Below are 18639 nucleotides of genomic sequence, written 5' to 3'. Positions count from 1 at the left end.
TGCTTATTCTGGAAAGGATATAATCAGTATTTACCCCACTCCTGCCTGTAAGAAATGCAGTATTTTTGTTCTCTAGACTTTTTGAAATGTTTTTCTTGCCTATTTTTGGTACTTCTATTGCCTTTTCTCTTGAGTGAATAAAGCCTTATTCATTCTTGTTCCTTCTTCAGATGTTCATTTTGCAAAAGTGCTTCATTTTTACAGCTAATGCTCAGTTAATGCCTTATCAGCCTCCCCTCTTCATTGCATCTGCTCTGCGTGCGGATCATTTGCTGTGCAGTTCCATAAAGAAGTCAGTATTCAGTTTCCACCTTTTTTGGAGAGGAGGAAGGTTGCCCCTCTCAAGCAGCAGACGTTTTAATGTGTGTAGCTGGTAATAAAAGATTTCGGAAATTTCAGCTGCCATTTCTGCCTCGGTGGTAAGAAAGGTGCTTTCAGGAAGGCAGCAGAAGTGAGTGTGATACCTGGTTTGAGCGAGAGGAATGACAGCAACTTGTATTGCTCCTTCTGATGTTTGCCGATTTATTAGTAAAAATGAAACTTAATAAAAATGAAACTTAGTAAGAATGAAGCAAGTATCTTTTGATACTTGGTTGGAAGGGAAATCTTACGACAGAGCTTGGAGCTGCCTCTCTGTGCAAGAAGTCACAGCTGTCTCCCTCCTGAGAAGAAATCACTCGGGGAATGAGGATACAAGATCTCGCAGAGCATATGTGACTGCATTAATTTGACAAAGGCAACGAGTCTGCACGGAAACGGGCACCAAGCACTGCAGGCATGCAGCCGCTAACCTTCCCTGTGCATCAGCTCTCTCCTTCTCTTTAACTGGCTGGGAAGAAATGAAGAACCGGAGAAGGCAGGCAGGTGCGGGCTGCTCTCGCACTCCAGCTCAGCTGCCGCTTTGCGGACGGCCTCGCTGCCTTCCACCCTCCTCCGCGGCAGGCAGAGGTGGCCTCCCGAGCCCGCGGTCCCGAGTCGGGAATGGGGCAGCTCCATCGGACATAACGCTCATCTGCACCGCCTGTCTCCAGGCGGCAGCTCCTTCTCTCTCCTCTACCTAAGCGCTCGCGGGAAGCTTTGCGAGGTGAAGATCCTGGTTAGTCGCTGTCGGGGCGGGGGGGGGGGGGTGGTGGTGGTGGTGGTGGTGGTGGGGCGGCTTGCTTGTTTGTTTGTTTCCTGCCCCATCACGTTTTTATGATCGCAAAGAGGAAGAAGCCTTCAGGTCACCCGGAGAACTGCTCGTCCGGCAGCCCGCAGACAAGGGCTCCTTTGATTGCCAGCAGCTTGGCTCTGCGGCGGCAGCGGCGAGCAGCCGGAGCGGGGAGCGCCCCGGGCTTTGATGTCCCGGCGATGCCGGCGCCCCGCGCCCCTGCCGCTGCCCGCGGGCGGGCCGGGCGCTGAGCCCCGCCGGCGGCCGCCCGGCGCCCCGCCAGCCTAGCCTGCGCGCCGCCTTCCCCCGGGACCCGCGGGCGCTGCCCCCGCCGGCTCGGGGCGCCCCGCGCCCGCCTCCGCCCGGCGCCGGTCGGGGATGCGTGCGGCGGCCCCGGGGCCGGACCCCCTCCGAGCGCCAGCCGGTGAGTACGGGGGGGGGGGGGGCGCGGCGGGAGCGCGGCGGGCAAACGGCGGCGTGGACGGGCGGACGGGTCCCCGCGCCGCTTCCCCGCGCCGGCCGTCCTGGCGGGGCTTTCTGCCCGTCCGCGCGTTAGGAGCGTGCTCCGGCAGCTTGGGTCGCGGGGCGGCGTGCCGGCGGGGCGGGCCGGGCTCGGCCGCGGGGCGCGCCCCCTCGAGCAGCGCCCCGAGCCCGCGGGACGCCTCGGCAGCCCGCGCCGTGCACGGCGGGGCCGAAGCGCCCGGCGCTCTGCCGCCGCGGCGGGCGCCGAGCGCCCTCCCGGCGCGGCACGGCCGCTGCCCGCGGCGGCCCCGGCCCGGCGGCCCCTCCCCGCCCAGGGCGGCCCCGGCCCGCCCGGCCCGCGGCGCCACCCGGCGGCGCGAGAGCCCGCGCTTATCAGCGGCAGCGAGCCGAAGGCCGGTCGGGTTTCGCGCCGTCCCCGCTGTGCGGCCGGTACGGCTTCCTTCTGCTAGCCCCGCGGATGGGGCTGACCGGCGGCGTGGCCCGTGGCGCGTCTTAGCCGTCCCTACCGGTTGTGTCTCGCTTTTACCGCGCCTGGGGGTAGCTCGTCTGCACGGTACATGCTACGCAAGTTATTAAAAAAAAAAAAAAAAAAGTATTCTTGTGACGTGCTACGTTTTCTGTAGAGGCTACACTGAGAACCAAGTAAGGCACAAGTCGATTTTTAATGTGCGCATCCCGAAAAGAAAAGCTAATGCATTAGCTCTCTATGCCACCTAGACCAGGATCAGTCAAAGTAATTTCAGGTCTCTGTTGTATCTAAGCATTAGCAGGCAGAGTAGAGGAGATCGCGGAAGCGGTAAGAGAAATGTAGGAAAACCATAATACCTAGGCTTATATCTGCTTAAATTATTCTTATACTTTTGCTGTGCTTGCAATTAGCACATAAAGAAGCTTTCACCTGGTGTTCCTTAATGCAGATGGGATAAGTTCTCTAAATAACTAGAAGTAAAAATTAGTCAGTGGGATGCCTTTAAACATGAGGAACACTCCTGGAGGAACAGAAAGATTAGCTCACTTGGAAAAACTTAGCTGACTGTAAGGAACATATTTGCACATGAAAGGTACAGTGTTTCTTGCTGCACTAATGAACTGTGTTTTCAGTGCTCTAAAGACACCATCAGAGTCAGAAGATAAGCATCATTTCTTAGAGTCCAGCTATTCAGAGGATTCTGGGACTGGTCAGTATTTAGTCAATATAAATAACATCTTTTGCTGCTTAATATGACTGGAAGTGAGAAGGTATAATCATTAATTTGCTTTTCTATTATCTATGCATTTATAGCTCACAGTTAATGCAGGGCAAATTTCTCTACATAGCTCGCTCTTTTACATGGTTCTGTGGGATTTCAGTCCTGTGCCTCAGAAACCACTTGCTGATTTGACCAAAAACCTACTCTTCAGAGAAAAATAGCGGCTCATGAGGAAAATGAAAGCAGTTGTAATGGTCCCTATGGGTTTGGAAAGACAGAGGCTGGGCAGACCTTGCGGGATTCCAGCTTCCTGAGCCATAGAAGACCTGTGATTCCGGCACTCCCAGTCACTTCATGCATCTTGATGTCCAGGGAGTAGTGACAAAAGTGGAGATGAGACACACTGAAATAAAATGTTGTCTCATTAACTTAGAGAAACGGTGTTAGTGTGGTAGTATCCAAGGATCCACTGAGACAGGTATTGTGTAAACACGTGGAACACAAAATCTCTTGTTTACTTAGGTCCATAATACCGAGTTATTTGACACCTTTATTAATAAACAGACACTTTAGTGACATGTTTTTGCAGTGGAGGAGCTAGTATTCTAGGTGAGGTAGACATCAAAGAGAGGAAGAGATTATTGGAAACAAAGGAACACCTATCAGGCAGAAACAGAAGTTCCAGAGGAAAAGCAAAGACTGGATATCTGAAAGATCGCAGCAGCTTGAGGAGACAAAGATCAATACAAGCCAGCAATACAGTTAAAACTAAAATAATTAAGTTCAAGTCTTAGACTTGAATGGATGCAGAAACTGGGAAGGGTTCCCTTGCTGGTGTTACACCAACTTACAGAGAGTGGGGAAAAAAGGGTGTGATGAATACAAGAGGACTTGAATGCCCTGACCTGCACCACTGGTTGACCTTCTTATGAGGGGTCTGGTGAACGAAGGTGTTTCCATTATTTATCCCAGTGGAACTCTCATATTCTTCCTCATTGAATGGAAAGGGTGTGCACTTTTATCTGTGGATGTAAAGATCCCCAGGAAATACTGTGAATAGAAACTGTTGAGTTTTCATTGTGAAATACTGAGAAATACGTTGCTGTATATATAGGAATTTGAATCCCTGTCAGGAGAGGAAAGTCTGGCCCTAAATAAATGGGAGCAGATGAAGAGAGAGCAAAGAACTGTAAAACAGTAGGACTGCAAAAGGTGGCCACGTTATCTCTAAAAAGTGACAGAAATACAATCTTAAAATCTACTATTGCATACACATTTCATGAGTGAGCATGAGTCCATTCACACTCCCACCAGTTTTGTGTGTATGTGTTGTAGTTACTTCTAAGTTACAGTGTTCTAACCTCAAAAGAGAGACTTGGTCGCACTTCTTTAAAAATTACTGTGAAGACTCACTACCTTCAGTGTGATTTTGACAGGCTCCCAGCAGAGCCTGATTTTTTTTTTTTTCTATTTTTAGAGACAGCTGTAAAGCTGTAGTCAAGAATTGCTTACATCATATTTTAAGAAATGACAGCGAAGCACAATGGCATATCTTGACCTTTGGCATTAGATAAGTAATTGGCAGATTAAGTTAATTTTTATTCAAGTAGGGAGACTTGCTTTTTGCTTGCTTGTGAATTCCTGTACCATCATACAAGATTAAACCACACAGGTACGTTTTAAAAATAGGGTTTGGTTTATTGGCCTCCCTTTTCTATTTGGTGGCCTCTTCACATGAAGAAAGACCAGTCTTCTGTTCTCCGTAAATGACAAATAGCGCATAGTACGTACTTGTGTGTGTGTGTGTGCGCGCGCACGAGAGAGAGAGAGAGGAGCAGAGAATTTTTAATTTCATGATTGACATTCTAGTAGTGTTACAAATTATTTGAAAACTCACCTAGAAAACATCTTTGTTAGTGTGCAGTTGAGGAGTCAGTTTCAAGACCTGTGGCTCAGTATAAGTCCGCCAGTGCATTTTCCCTTTGCCTTTTCAGACGCTGGGTTATGGGCAAGTCAGAAAGCCAGATGGATATAACTGAAATGAATGCTCCAAAACCAAAGAAGAAACTGCGATGGAGTGGCCTGGAAATAGGGCTAGCTGTTGTAGTGATTCTGCTAGCTATTGTAGCGATCACAATGATAGTTCTGTATGCAACGTATGACGGTAAGTGCACTTAAACTGCCTGTGAATGTACAAATAGATATGAATATAAAAGTGTTTTAAGAAATTAAGAAAAAATGCTTTAATAAAGGGAGTCCAGTTGTTAGTATATAGTAAAAAAAATTGAAGTTGCACTACATTAAAATGTTGTATTAGAAAAGACTGTGTTGCATGGTATATATAGCTGCACTACATAAAACATTAAGAAAATAAAATGAGGTCAGCTCAGAATTATTTGCTCAATAATAGAAAATTGTACCTTACCCAGTGTGTAAAATTAGATGATTAATAGCTGCTACATCATAACCATATTTCATATGTATGTCACTAGACAGTATGACACAATTATCTGAAACATAAAGCTGCATCCACACTTATGGCTGGACACTGCCACAAAACTGCTTTTTTCCAAAAGGGGCTCTGTAAATTCATTTGTTCATGCAAAGCTGTGGTAAACACAAAACATTTGCTTGTTCTGACTTAGCAATACTTCTGTTTGTAATTAATACTTCCGTAAGCAAAAAACCTCTACAAAATACAAGACTGCTGAAGAAAACCAAACTACAGTGCTTCCTCCATATTCCTGAATATGTATGAAAATCCTATTTTTTCCTTTTACAATCTGTTGCAGCAAGGGCTCTTAGTAAATGTAGTCATACTAAGAGGTTTTGTGATTCGGCAGCCATACAAAAATATTTGAAAATAATTCCATTCAGGGCTAAATACGCTAATAATTTTTTGGAAAAGATAACACAGAGAAGCTAAAATTTCCATTTGGGGTCAAACTAAAATGTTCCCTTAGATTGGAAATGAAATGCTTTGGTTCATTTTAAAGTACATAATAATTTTGTTTAAAGTTTTTGTTATAGTCTAGTTCAAATATGGAATGGAAAAATGCTATTCTGAAATGAAAAATAAAAAATATTTTGTTTCTAAAGTCTCAAAAGGAAACATTTTCATGTTCCTGAACCTTGTATTTTGTTTAGAAGACTTCAGAGTGAATGTCTCAGAATTTTCAGTTAATTCCTCCAAAACCTTTTTGTCACTGAAGGGTATTGCTAAATTCAAAATTACTTTGCAGCTGCCTTCAGTCCTTGTGCTATTTTTCTGTAAATTTCTTCTTTGTTATAAAAATATTTTGCCCACCTCTAATTGATTGATAGAACATTTTCCTCTGATGACTACAAAAATTCCACATGATGAGTGACTAGCACTGAAAGACCCTAAAGGGATGAACATGATGATATTTTTTAGAGCCTAATCTTATAAATATTCACTTGCCGAGTGTGAGGTGTCCATTCATCTTTATGTTACTGTATACTGCAATTAAATGCAATTCTAAAGTGACTGTCAATGAAAATAATGTTTACAATAGGTTTTAGGTATATTCAATAAAGAATTAAGAATATGACTGTATTCTCTTTTAGATGGAGTTTGCAAGACATCAGACTGTATAAAATCAGGTAAGAATGAAAATACATTCCTTTTAAATTAATTTTTATTTTTTTCAACAAAATTACCACCATGTAATGTTCCCATCTCACTGCAGACAAGTATGGCACAATGAGGCCTGGGATCTGCTAACCCAAATAATTTTCTTAGCATATTTGTTCTACAAATGTAAAATCTTGTGATGTGATGTGATATTGTCGGATCTTACAAAGTCATCAGGGTCTGGCTAGTTTAAGACTTAGAAACAGACTCTCCAAAGAATGCTTCCAGCTTCAGAAATGCTTTAAGTCAATCAGAAGATGGCTCTTCCCCACACCTACCTCCAAGTCAGAATTCAAGCAGAGGCTGTGTCTCTGAGGAAGGTACATAAAAATAGTCTTGATCATTGATAGCCATGTTTGAGGAGATGCAATATTAATCATGTCAAAAAAAATTTCCAAATTTTATAGTCTGACAAGCTAACTTCATTCTTTAGTAACAAATGCATAAAAAAAATACTTAGGTGACATCCTGGTCTGAACTCTACTGGAAGGCTACTAAAATGCATCAGAGGAATGCTGAGTTCCATACTACATATCCTCTTGTAGTAGGTCAAGTGGTAGTTCTCAATGCTCTCCCTTTCCCCTCACCTGTAGTTCTCTTATCCTTTCCGTTTTCTCCTCCAGATCAATGAATGCTGGTTTTCCTTCTTTGCCTAATTTACTTCTAAATGTCCCCATTCTCTTTATAACACTTCCTCCACCTCATTAATACAGACTGATCCTAGGCTCAGAAGCAGCGTCTCTCATTCCTCAGAAGAAAGAAGCATTTAGCTGGCTGTGCCAACATATATTTCAAAGGGGCTCTATGCCAGCTCTGCCCTGCTTTCTCCTTTCATGCCATTTTCCGTGGTCAAACAGTTGACAGTTCTTCATGCCCTTGCAGCAAGTCTTCTCCAAGTCAGGAGGAGAGCCCTACATTGCCAATGTATAATCAACCTTGTTATACCTATATACCCCTATAACAGGACTCTCTTGATTATGTGGGGTTTTGGGAAGCTTCCGAAGCTGGGACCCCTGAAATCACTCTCTTCATATTACTTTTTGGCAGGCATTCCTCTTTTGCTTTCTCCACCCCTGTAGAATAACTTGGCCACACAGTTCACATAGGCTGTGGCCCAGTCACAGAGGGTGGCAAGAAATCTAAAGCGGAAGCTTAGAACACGGATCGTTTCCCAGCACCCACACTGTGACCTCTCAGCTTACCAAACAAACATCTGGCATTTTGTTCAACCTTGGTAACCTCCTATTGAAAAGCATCATAGACACCCTGATAGCTATGTGTTATCTTCATGTCAAGTGGAACTCAGAACTTCTACGTAGATTCTGTACATCATGACTGGCCTCTCTGGAAGTTGAGAGAAAAGACAGCCCTAGGAGAAGACAGAGACCCAGTATGTCAATAGGAGAAACAAGAAAGGTGGTGAGGAGTAGTAAAGGATTTGACAGTCAACATGCAAGAAAAATGTATGTGCTTGCAAGCAAAAGTGTATGGAAGTTAAGTACAGTTGTTAGGGAATCTGACGTATGCAGCACCCCATGGGAGGCTTCCAAAAGGTTTTGATTCGTAGGCCCCATTTAGACTTGCAGACAGGCCAGAAACAGCGTAGAAAGGTCATTACATTTGTTTCCTTACTTCTGTGGGACTACTCGTTTTAGGTCACATTTTAGACAGTAGCCAAAGTCCAACATCTCTGAAGATGCTCGTTTTCAGCTATATATTTATGCATATCTGTTAAAAAAGTTCAGATAAGACTACATAATGATGAGTGAACTCAAAAAGGAAAAGCAGTAGAAGGTTTGGAGAAATAAGCCGGAATGTAAACTGAAGATCTAGCAAGAAGTGGCTAAATGAATTAAGCAGAATAGTTTTACTCTTTTATGCTTCTGTTAAAAGATTTAACAGCATGCAGATATTTAAGGGGATAAATAAACATTCTTACTGAACGTAAGATTCTCAATACAGAAGTGAAATTGTGAAAGGATTACAGTAAGGACACTGATAGGGAAAAATGGCAGGCTTACAAAATTACATAACAGGGTGAAGAAGGAGCATTTTTAAAAAATATAGATTGCCTCAATTCAACAGAGATAATAATGAAATATAAAATGAGAAAAAAGGGTAGGTAGACTAAAACATCCCAAAAATAGAAATGTAGGGTGTGGTTCTAATGTCATAATCTCTTTTCATTTTTCATTAAATACAGCTTTATTTTATTCACACGTTTATCTCATTTACTATCAACTGCCCTGTATTCTACAAATTGACTAGTTCAAACATTGAAAGAATAACTCCTAAAGAAATGGTGAGAATTCAGTCTCAAAACATGTAAAATGCCAGGGTAGTGCTATAAATGTATTCTATGAAAGTTTTTTTACTGGCAGGAAAATCATCTAATTGACATCATAGAGGTTTTCTTTAATCCACATTCTGCTGTCCCTATATAGGACATGGAAACTGATCCACTGCAGACAGGGGGACTGCTCTTGTGAGTAACTACTACTACATGTGCAAGAACTGCACACTCCAGCCTGGAACCCATAAAATTTACAACTGGGTGAAAGACAGCTTTTGTATTTTACTAGGTGTTAATACTTGGTGTTTACTTACCATACTGTAAGAGTCCAGGGAGGCAACCAGTGTATCTGATTAAATTACAATCTTTATAATTAAGTTTTAGCTGTGGAGCTATACCTCAAATAAGATCTAAACAGATGCAAAAGCAATGATGTCAAACTAGAACCCTTACTTCTGACCATATTATGATCTGTAGCATTAGTATGTGTTTCTGCCTAGCAAGGGTCAATTACCAGAAGCAGCTAAAAATCTGCACAGTCTATTAGACTGTTGTAGCAATGAAATCTTAGTATGCAGGAAGCAGTTAGGATCAGGGAGCCCCCACATGAAGTTTGGATGTGCCAGCCGTTACAGAACTGTCAGTTCCAAATGCTGCATCTGTCTGTAAATGATTTAGAATGGATAGCTCTAAGCAATGTTGGGAATGACCAGCTTGAATTTAAAATTGTTATTTATTAACTGAGCCAGGATTTCCATGTCCCACCATGGTATGATGCTTTTAATGTAGAAATTGCTATAGAAGTGTTGGGCCTTCTCCACACTTGTATGGCCATTAAATGGAATATAGTCAGATTATGAAAAGGGGAGGCAAGTGTTGGTAAGGACATGATCACCTAGAAGACTTGTTCGATTAGGTGGTCACTAGAGTGAGTGAGTTCTCGGCTCCGGAAGCAGAACACTGTGAATCAGGAGCCCAGAATGGTTAGCTGGCATCTGCTCAGGCCTTCAGTGCTCCAAGAGGTTCAAAAATAGTTCAAAGAGTTTGTCAGGATTATATAATTTAATAACAAAGTAAATTAGTATTTTAAAAATGCAATGTAAAGTATTTAATCCGGAGAAATAAACTGTATTATTGCTGTTTAATAATATTCTTACTGGGATGAATCTACAAGTTTAATATTACTAAAACCAGAATTTTGTAACAGTTCCATCTTTAATTTGGCTGCTTTTTCCAGACCATGTACGATAACATACAGGAAAAGTTAGACAGATAGCTACAGATAGAAAGCCAGAAGTATTAACTTCAGAAAATTTATTGTAGTCTTTCAAGAACTATAATTAGCAATAGACATTAAGTGAAATAGTAATGCCTTGCACCAGAACTGACCAATACTGTGACAGTTTTTTGCAATGAATTTCAAAATTTTGCAATAGGTACAAGCCCATGAAGAAGAATAAAGTGAAGATACTGACAGAATTTATAGTACATTTAATAGAAGAGCTTCAAATAAATGACCAGAAGAAAAAATGTAATGAAAATTCCACTGGTTACACACACAGTAAAATATCAGTAACTGCATGGTAATGTTAGCAAGGTTTGTGAAATCCATTGTAGTGTAGCACATGACGATAGCACGTAATTGCTACATTTGAAAATTCTTTAATAAGCTGACATACTGTCTGCTAATTTTACTCAGCTCAGACAGCACAGACTGGTGAGAATAGGGAATTTTGATCTCTCTCATACCAGTTTCACCTAGGTAAGCATATTGTGTTTCTCCTATATCCTCCCCAGGTCACTGTTTGTTACGTTAGCCTGTATTACTTTATTTGTAAGCTATTAAAGCAACAATTGGCAATCAGGAGTACCACAATATAATTAATCATTAAAAGTAATAGAGATAAGGCTCTACATTCTTCAGTGACAGTTAGGAAATTGAAAAACAAGTGAGAATAGGAACAAACCCAAACACTGGTTCATCAAAGCAATACTGAGGACTAATGAAAAGTATACCATGTAATATCTGTATTTGTATACGTATGAATTAACCTATTAGAATTAAAATAAAATATTCATCAGTCTCACACTTATTCCAGAGCAAAAATGTCTCAGTGTGTACAGCCATGAACTTACCATAAAGCTTCTTTGGGCACAAGTATCAACTTATAAATAACTTAGAGCATGTTTTGGATTCTGTCCAGCCTAATTGTCCCACTGACTTTGAAGGGGCAATTCATGTGTCTTTATGCTTCTGGGCTTGGTTGATAACAAAATCACATTTCATTGATTTTAATACTTCCGTGGTATCAGCCAAATACTGGGTGGTTATCTTGGGGTTCAGAGGTACAAATTACACTTTTGAGGAGAGTATTCTTGAGTTGGATACTTAGTACATGTATTTTGCATGAAGCCCTAAGTGAAAGACTACAGTTCCCATGACTGAGCTCTTTCTGTTATGTGTGCAGTATTTAAACTTCAAGTTTTGATAAAAGTTGATTGGCTAATATTGGCTAGCCTGGACTTTACAGCAGAAAAGTTATGATAGATGATTATTTTTGTGTGACAGTAGTAGGCAAGGAAAATTAAACAGATGCTGACTACAAAACAGAGCAACCTGATTCCACAGTTAAAGCAAGGTTTGATATTACATAAACTGTTAGTAATTTCTCAGATTTACACAAGATGTGGATTTCTCCTGGGTTTTGTTGGAGGGGTTTTTTTTTTGCAAAAGTGACAATACAGTAGGTAAGAGCCATCTTTTCTTGGTGTCAGAAGATTTCTCTATCCTGCCATTACTTTTTGACAGGGCTGGCACACTGCTCTGAATGAGTGAGCTGCAATGTCCGGTCCTGGCTATTAAAGACTTTGTTGCTGGACTAACACATGCCAAGATAATCCAAGGGACAGTGTTGCCCTTCAGATGCTGCTCCAGCCTAGCAGAGAGATTTGTAAGGATACCCTTAAAACAGGAGATGTTAGTAATAATTAGCAATCTTCCTCTTTTACAGCAAATAGATGGAGCTAGGACAGGAATAAAGCGCATCATTCAAAACACTCCCCTTCTCCTAAAGGAAATAGGACAAACTAGACAGAAACAAGTACCAGAGTTTTTACACAATCACAGAAAAGTTGAGGTTGGAAGTGACCTCTGGAGATCACATAGTCCAACAGCACTGCTTAAAGCAGGGTCAGCTAGAGAAAGTTGCTCAGGATCTTGTCCAGTCAGGTTTTGATTATTCCCCAGATGGAGACTTTGCAACTTCCCTGGCAGCCTATTCCAGTGTTTGACCACCCTTACAGTGAGAAGTTTTTTCTTAAGCTGAATAGAATATTTTTTTTCTTATTTCTGTATGTGCCCATTGCCTGTTGTCCAAGTTTACAGGCAGCAGGGAAGTTCCTTGCTCTACTGGACAGTAGGACTGGATGCTTGGCCTTCTCAAGCATGAGTAAAAAGCAAGTGTCAAACTTAGTAAAAACATGACTGAATTTCACAGTCTCTTCTTGTTGGCCTGATCCTGTATCCCTGAAATTGAAGTCAGCCTGACATTGACTTCAGAAGGAAAAGAATCAGGTCCTAGGCATTGTACCTATTTCCGCAATGCTTTTTATGCTACTGAAGCAGTCTAAAATAGAAAATGCCTGTGTTCATGGCTTTTTCCATCTTCCAAGGACTGGAACATTGTAAAACCACCAGATGTTGGCCTCAAATACAGCAAGCGTAAGCCAACTGAAGATCCCAAGAAAAACGAGGTGGGGGGGAGGAGGCAAGTCAACATAAATACTATTGCCTGTCTATCCACCTCTCATTTCCACCAGCATAACAGACATGGAAAATATTGAAAGTACTGGAGAAATAACTATAAATATTTGACTCACCCATGTGGGTGGGATGAACACTGGAAATCACAAGCCTCACCATTTACTAAAAATAATGTCTGAAAAATGGGAAGGATATTCAGTGTCCTGGGAAATTCAGAGATATCACTAGCTCTTGCTTGACTCCTAGCATTTCTCCTTTCTGTGAAAGACTTTGTGCTAGCATACTAGTGGTGAAAGCAGTCTAGGTGGAAGAGGAATACAAAAAAGCAGCAGCACAGGTTTATGAATAGCAGCTGAGAAACTGTCATCAAGGAATCAGTTTTCACTAGAGAATCCCATGTCACGATCAGTCAGTGACTGGTTAGTCTTTGACAAGCCACTTCAAGAGGGTCAGTAGGGGTAGGAAGAGGCAGTATCAGTTCTAGAATAAAAGGTGGAATAGGTCTAAAAAATCAATGTAGATTCAGAAAAGCAGTAATAGGAAAATTTTCTTGACAAGAACTTAACCGGTACAACAAAGTCATTATTTTATTGAAATAGATCGGATTCAGCTGAGCCTACATCATATTAATTACTTAAATTACATCACAGTGGATACTTAGCCTCTGATAATGTCTTCTTGTGCTTTTAATCTCTCCTTTCACCACATTTCCATGCAAAGTGTAAGTCAGTAAATGAAACATCTTACATTTTATTTAAAACTAAGCAACCACTCACAGGGAGTAGGAACATTAGTCAGTTTACCCATCAGTAAACACAGGCAACAGAAAAGTATATAGGTTATGGGCAGTAAAGGAATAGTAATTTGTTGTGCACTTACTAGTACTTTGTTTGGTTTACAACATACGAGTAGGCTTGAGCCTATCCTAAACTAAAGGAAATACATTTATTACTTCCCTCTTCAGAGCAAACAAATGTATTCATTTATTTTCTCTAAGGATTCTTTATACCTTAATTTGTCTCATATTGCAGCAGCCCGTATCCTTGAGAACATGGACACCACTGCAGAGCCTTGTAAAGATTTTTACCGATATGCCTGTGGAGGATGGCTTAAGAGGAACGTCATTCCAGAAACCAGCTCCCGTTATAGTAACTTTGACATTTTAAGAGACGAACTAGAAGTTGTTTTAAAAGGTCAGTGGGGTTTATGTTTGTGGACTATATAAAGTTTCTTCTTTGGCTTACATGTTATCCTAATATGATGTGGTTGTCTAGCAAAGCTTAAAATACTACTGAATATTTCAGTTTCTTTGTGTTTGGTTCAGGACAAATCTACCACAAACTGTTTGCTTGGAGAATGCTGTGGAAGTTACGCTGTTGTGTCTGACACTGGAGCAGAGTTGAACAGACCTGACCTTTCTGATTTCTGTACTCTGTGTGCTCATCTGCATATTAAAACAACTGAAATCCATATCATTACCCTCATGCACTAACAATAGCAGCCACGCTGGGTGAAGCAGAAAGAGGTCTGCCTGTGTCCAAGTCAGCTGAAATGCTGGAAGTTGCTCTCTGGCAGCCCTATGTCCTGCATATCTGTATTCCATCAGCTAAATCCCAAAGAGCAGGCAAGCAATTTTCTAACTAGTCATATCATAAACTTACAAATATTCCTTTTTCCACAAGATGTAATAGTGTCAAATTGTCCATATTCCCTTTTCTCAGATGAAAATAACAAAGAAGTCATGCTCATGAAACATTCTCCAAACCGTGCTCTCAGACTGAGATTACTTTGCATGTCTGCTGGTTTTGCCCGGTTTGCAGTTTATGGATGCCATGGTGTTCCTTAAGCTTCAGTTTCTGTGGAGCAAAGCAATTGTAAAATAGTAACTGGAGTAATTGTAAAGTAGTGGCAAGAGTGGGCTGCCCCACAAGGGAAGGTGATCCAGGAGCTGACTGTCACTCGAGGCAGGCAGGGACAGAGGCCTCACAGACGAGGGGCTCAGTCCCACAGGACCCAAACCAGAAGAGCAGAGCAGGTCCGGTGACAGTGACCGGGTTCAGCCAACAGCCCCATGATCACCAGACAAGTCCATAGTCATGCAGCAGGTCTCAGGCAAGTCAGCCAGGCAAGGTCCAGCATACCTATGAGAGCATGGGCAAGGAGCTGACCTGGACTGCTGCTCCTGAGCCAGCAGGCATAGGGTGCGCAAGTAGAGGCACCAGGTGAGGTTTCTTACAGCTTGCTCTTACAATTTAGCTGTTTTCGTGGAAGTATGATCCACGGCCACACAGCTGCACCATACCAAAGCAGACCTTGAACACAAACAGCTGAACTCCTGGCTACAGTGAAGAGATTGCAGGATAGAATTACAGGAAAAGATGGTTACAGGCTGGTCTGTGTAGTTAGAGCCTGCTGGTACACTTAGAGTCCTGACAGCAATTCTCTTCACACAATAGCTTGGTCACCTAAAAACTGTCCCTGAAAAGTCGGAGCGTTTGTATTTTGCCAAGGGTGATCCACAGAGTATCTACCTGACTCCTTTATGCTCAATTTATTAACATAGACTGATGCAATTGCAAGCCATGTAATCTCCAAAGATTTTTACCCTCGGCTTTTGAAAGGTAAAGCTTCCCTGGAATTTGAGATGGATGCGGAGTACTTACTGTCCACCCTCTGGTCCTCAGGATGGTATCCCTATGGTTCCTTCAGTATCTTTCCAATAAAGATTAGATATTAAGATACATTTGTTGTCTGTGTGTTTCAGATGTCCTCGACACACCAACCAGTAATGATATAACAGCAGTGCAGAAGGCAAAAACTCTGTACAGATCGTGCATAAATGAAAGTAAGTGTCTCCTGAATTTATGCCTATAGGATATATAAATTATCATCCAAAGAATCCCATCTTCACAGTCAGCTATACCTATATCCTCCTAGTTTCTGTGCATAATTTTTCAGAAATTCGTCATGAAAACTAAAATGTATCCATTCTACAGAGTCAAATAAGAATGTCAATAGTAAAATTAGTGTTATATCTCCTGTTTTACTAGCTTTGATATTTTAGGTGAGATTACATTGATCTTCAGTTACCAGTTTGCTGCAGATATTTAAACTCAAATCCTTTCAGTTAAATGTGAGTTAACTTCTTTTGTAAAAATTATCAGGGATGAGGTGAAAAATGACTAGCGCGCCAGGCCTCTAGAAAGACAGGGAGATCATTTCTTTCAAGAATTTGAGCTAGATGCTGCCACTAGAATGAGGAGCAGTAAAACAGTTAGCAGTGCTTCCTAAATCACATGTTTTTATAGGTTCTATAAAGTTACTAATACTTCTTAAAAATATTATTTCAAGATATCTGCAGAGTGAAAATACAATTGTTCTTCAATGTCATGGTCACAAGGATTTGCATATGCTGTTTGCAGTCATGACTGAAACATTTTTTAAATTAAATGTTAAAGCACAGTCATACATCAGAGCATACTTCTATTGTGGTGATGGTGAAAACATATTTCTCAGCTTCATTATTCTGAACTCATTATAATATGTAACATTTGTGTGTTTTAAATTGTCATGGTAACTCATTTTAATTTTTCCAAAAGCTATGATTGATAGCAGAGGTGGAAGGCCTTTAATCAGTTTATTGCCAAAGGTATCTGACTGGCCCGTAGCAACAACTAACTGGGATTCTTCCTACGGTAAGATAATCTGCGTTTATTTCCTTTTCAGTTAAAATTTTTAAATTATTGTACTTTTCATCGCTTGCCGAAAATAGAGGCTGAGTATACCTTTCATTTGCTTAGGTACTGCTTGGACAGCTGAGACAGCTATTGCACAGCTAAACTCCAGATATGGAAAAAAGGTCCTTATTAATTTTTTTGTTGGCACGGATGATAAAAATTCCACAGCACATATCATTCATGTAAGTCTCCCTGGGTGGCATTGCCTTGTTGATCATAAAAGTGCAGCAAAATAACTAGAAGCATAGACATAAATGTTAACCAGGAGAAACATTAGTGATTTGAATTTTACCAGAGTAAGTGGTAGATGAATTTGTGAGTCTATGTCGTTTTCAAACTTAAATTATCAGTTTCACAGTGCTCTGTCCATTCTCAAAGTCAGTATCTTTATTCTGTGCACTCATACACTGTTACTTTCAGTGAGATGAGAATAACAGAGACATATATAGACATACGGACACAATTTATGTGTACACTGGCCAGAAGACAGACATGATCTACTTATATATGCATGCAAGCAAATAAGTAAACATGATTTCCTTACCATGTACTTCAGGCAGAAAGCTCTGTCACTGAAAACCTGGGCTATGATCCCAGTGGCAGAAAGCCCAGCAAAGGGGTTGTTTTTACAAGGTGTTCAGATGCCAAAGTACTAACAGGACCTGCTGGCACAGATGTGAAGGTGGCTGAAGACATTTGCATAAGGAGTATGTCAAGAGTCCCCTGCCTATAAACGTAAGATGATCTCTGAAAATGGAAAATCCAGAGGAAGGCAGTATTACGTATGGTCAATCTTCACCAGCTACTCCTGAGACGCAACAGTTAGAAGAGCAAAAGTCTCATCTTTCTTGTCAATGGGTAGATAGATCCTTGACTACTTCGCATGAATGAATTTCAAAGATGCAGTAACTGCCTTGCTTGACTGAGGACTGTTTTGTCTTCTGTACATGCACTGTTTTCACACTGGTTATGCGTAGCATGCATTGTTCAGCAACAGAACAAAAAGACTGAAAAGAAAGACAAAAAATATAAGGAGAGTGAAAGGAATTAAAGGAGGGCAACAGAATGAGAGAGAAACTCCCCTTTGGCCAGAAGATAATTTGGCAAGAGTGAAGCATCAGTGACCTGTAATTGACAAAAGAATAGTACAATGCTATGCCATTTTGTCCTTAAGCACTTTTAAATTTTTATTTGAATTTATAGATTGATCAGCCTGGGCTTGGCCTGCCTTCTCGTGACTACTATGAATGCACTGGTGCATACAAAGAGGTAAGATGAAGAGCTGACAGATCACTGACTACATTTTAGAAGTTTTAGCCTATATTTCCAAGGCAGACATATCCTCAAGAGTGGGGATAGGCAAAGAGCAGGAACAGTCCTTCCCAAAAGAGATTCCAGTACTGCCCCTGGGAAATATCACTGGGAGAATTGGGGAAACTGGAATAGAAGGGTAATAATGATGAGCATTTAAGCAAGGTTGATCTGCAGGTGAGCATAGCATGTGTGACAGACTGGAGAAAGAAGTTCTAACATGGGTAAGTGAGCAAGAAGGCAAGAGAGCCAAAAGGGGAATGAAGAGAATACAGAGAAATGAGATTAAGGGCAAGTAGAAATAAGTTAGCTAAGAATGGGAGGGAGTATAACAAGTGTCCTGAAGATGAGGTGTTACAATATTATGCCATAAATGTTAGTGACCTAGTTTGATCTTCCTGGCAGCACTAGGAGCCAAAGGGTTTTTGTCTAGACTCCAGCTGCCAGTACGTACCAATTGTCTCTGCACTGGATGAGAAGAGTGCACATTCCTCTGGCATCACTACAGCCCGGACATCCCAACCTCTCTCCCCTCCTGTGTCCCCCTCCCTTCTCTTCCATTTCTCTTGTAATCACTGAACATATATGTGGAAGAAAAGTAGCTTTTCCACACAATTCCTGTGTGATTATGAAAGTCAGAAGAGGAACAGCTACTTGACTATTTAGGACCTCTTGGAAAGAAATAAACATGAAACAATTTAGCTTTGTTACACAGCTTCTGCCAGGCTTCACAGCTGAATCAAGAGGTATATCATAACTGTCAAAGTTGTATTAAGATAGATTATGAGTGCTTATGGATCACCCCTGTTCTGTCACTACAAAAAGGATGCCATTTCTGAACAATGATCGACTGGCATTGATTGGCAAGTGCTGCAAGTGTCAGTGGAGTCCAGGTGGACTAGTCATATCACTAATAGGCTTAGAAAGAAAAAAAGAACCATTCAGAACCAAAGACACACTTTTCTGCATGAAAGATCTGAAAAGATCACAGTCCCCTAGGTCAACTGCTGAACAAAAATGCAGCAGCTAAAGTATGTGATATCACAGAAATTGCTTC

The 18639-nt window shown here is 41.5% G+C and overlaps 1 protein-coding gene across 6 annotated transcripts in view; it reads left to right on the top strand.

Annotated features, from left to right (window-relative positions):
- Positions 1-254: 254 nt before the first annotated feature.
- The window catches only part of MME (membrane metalloendopeptidase), a 51927-nt gene continuing 33542 nt past the window's right edge, over positions 255-18639 (top strand). The window contains exons 1-8 of one of the 6 annotated variants that reach the window (XM_052804119.1): positions 255-1096; positions 4818-4987; positions 6412-6447; positions 13566-13727; positions 15299-15379; positions 16134-16229; positions 16335-16453; positions 17475-17540. In XM_052804119.1, the coding sequence (XP_052660079.1) occupies positions 4828-4987; positions 6412-6447; positions 13566-13727; positions 15299-15379; positions 16134-16229; positions 16335-16453; positions 17475-17540 (720 nt within the window). In that variant the 5' untranslated portion in view covers positions 255-1096; positions 4818-4827. Of the gene's footprint in view, positions 1097-1203; positions 1575-4817; positions 4988-6411; positions 6448-13565; positions 13728-15298; positions 15380-16133; positions 16230-16334; positions 16454-17474; positions 17541-18639 lie in introns of those variants that run through there. The other 5 variants (XM_052804123.1, XM_052804122.1, XM_052804120.1 and 2 more) reach the window with 5 other exon arrangements.

This window comes from Harpia harpyja, chromosome 12 (genome assembly GCF_026419915.1).
Source record: "Harpia harpyja isolate bHarHar1 chromosome 12, bHarHar1 primary haplotype, whole genome shotgun sequence".
NCBI classification, from domain to species: Eukaryota; Metazoa; Chordata; class Aves; order Accipitriformes; family Accipitridae; genus Harpia; species Harpia harpyja.
This window is presented reverse-complemented; position numbering and strand designations above follow the sequence as displayed.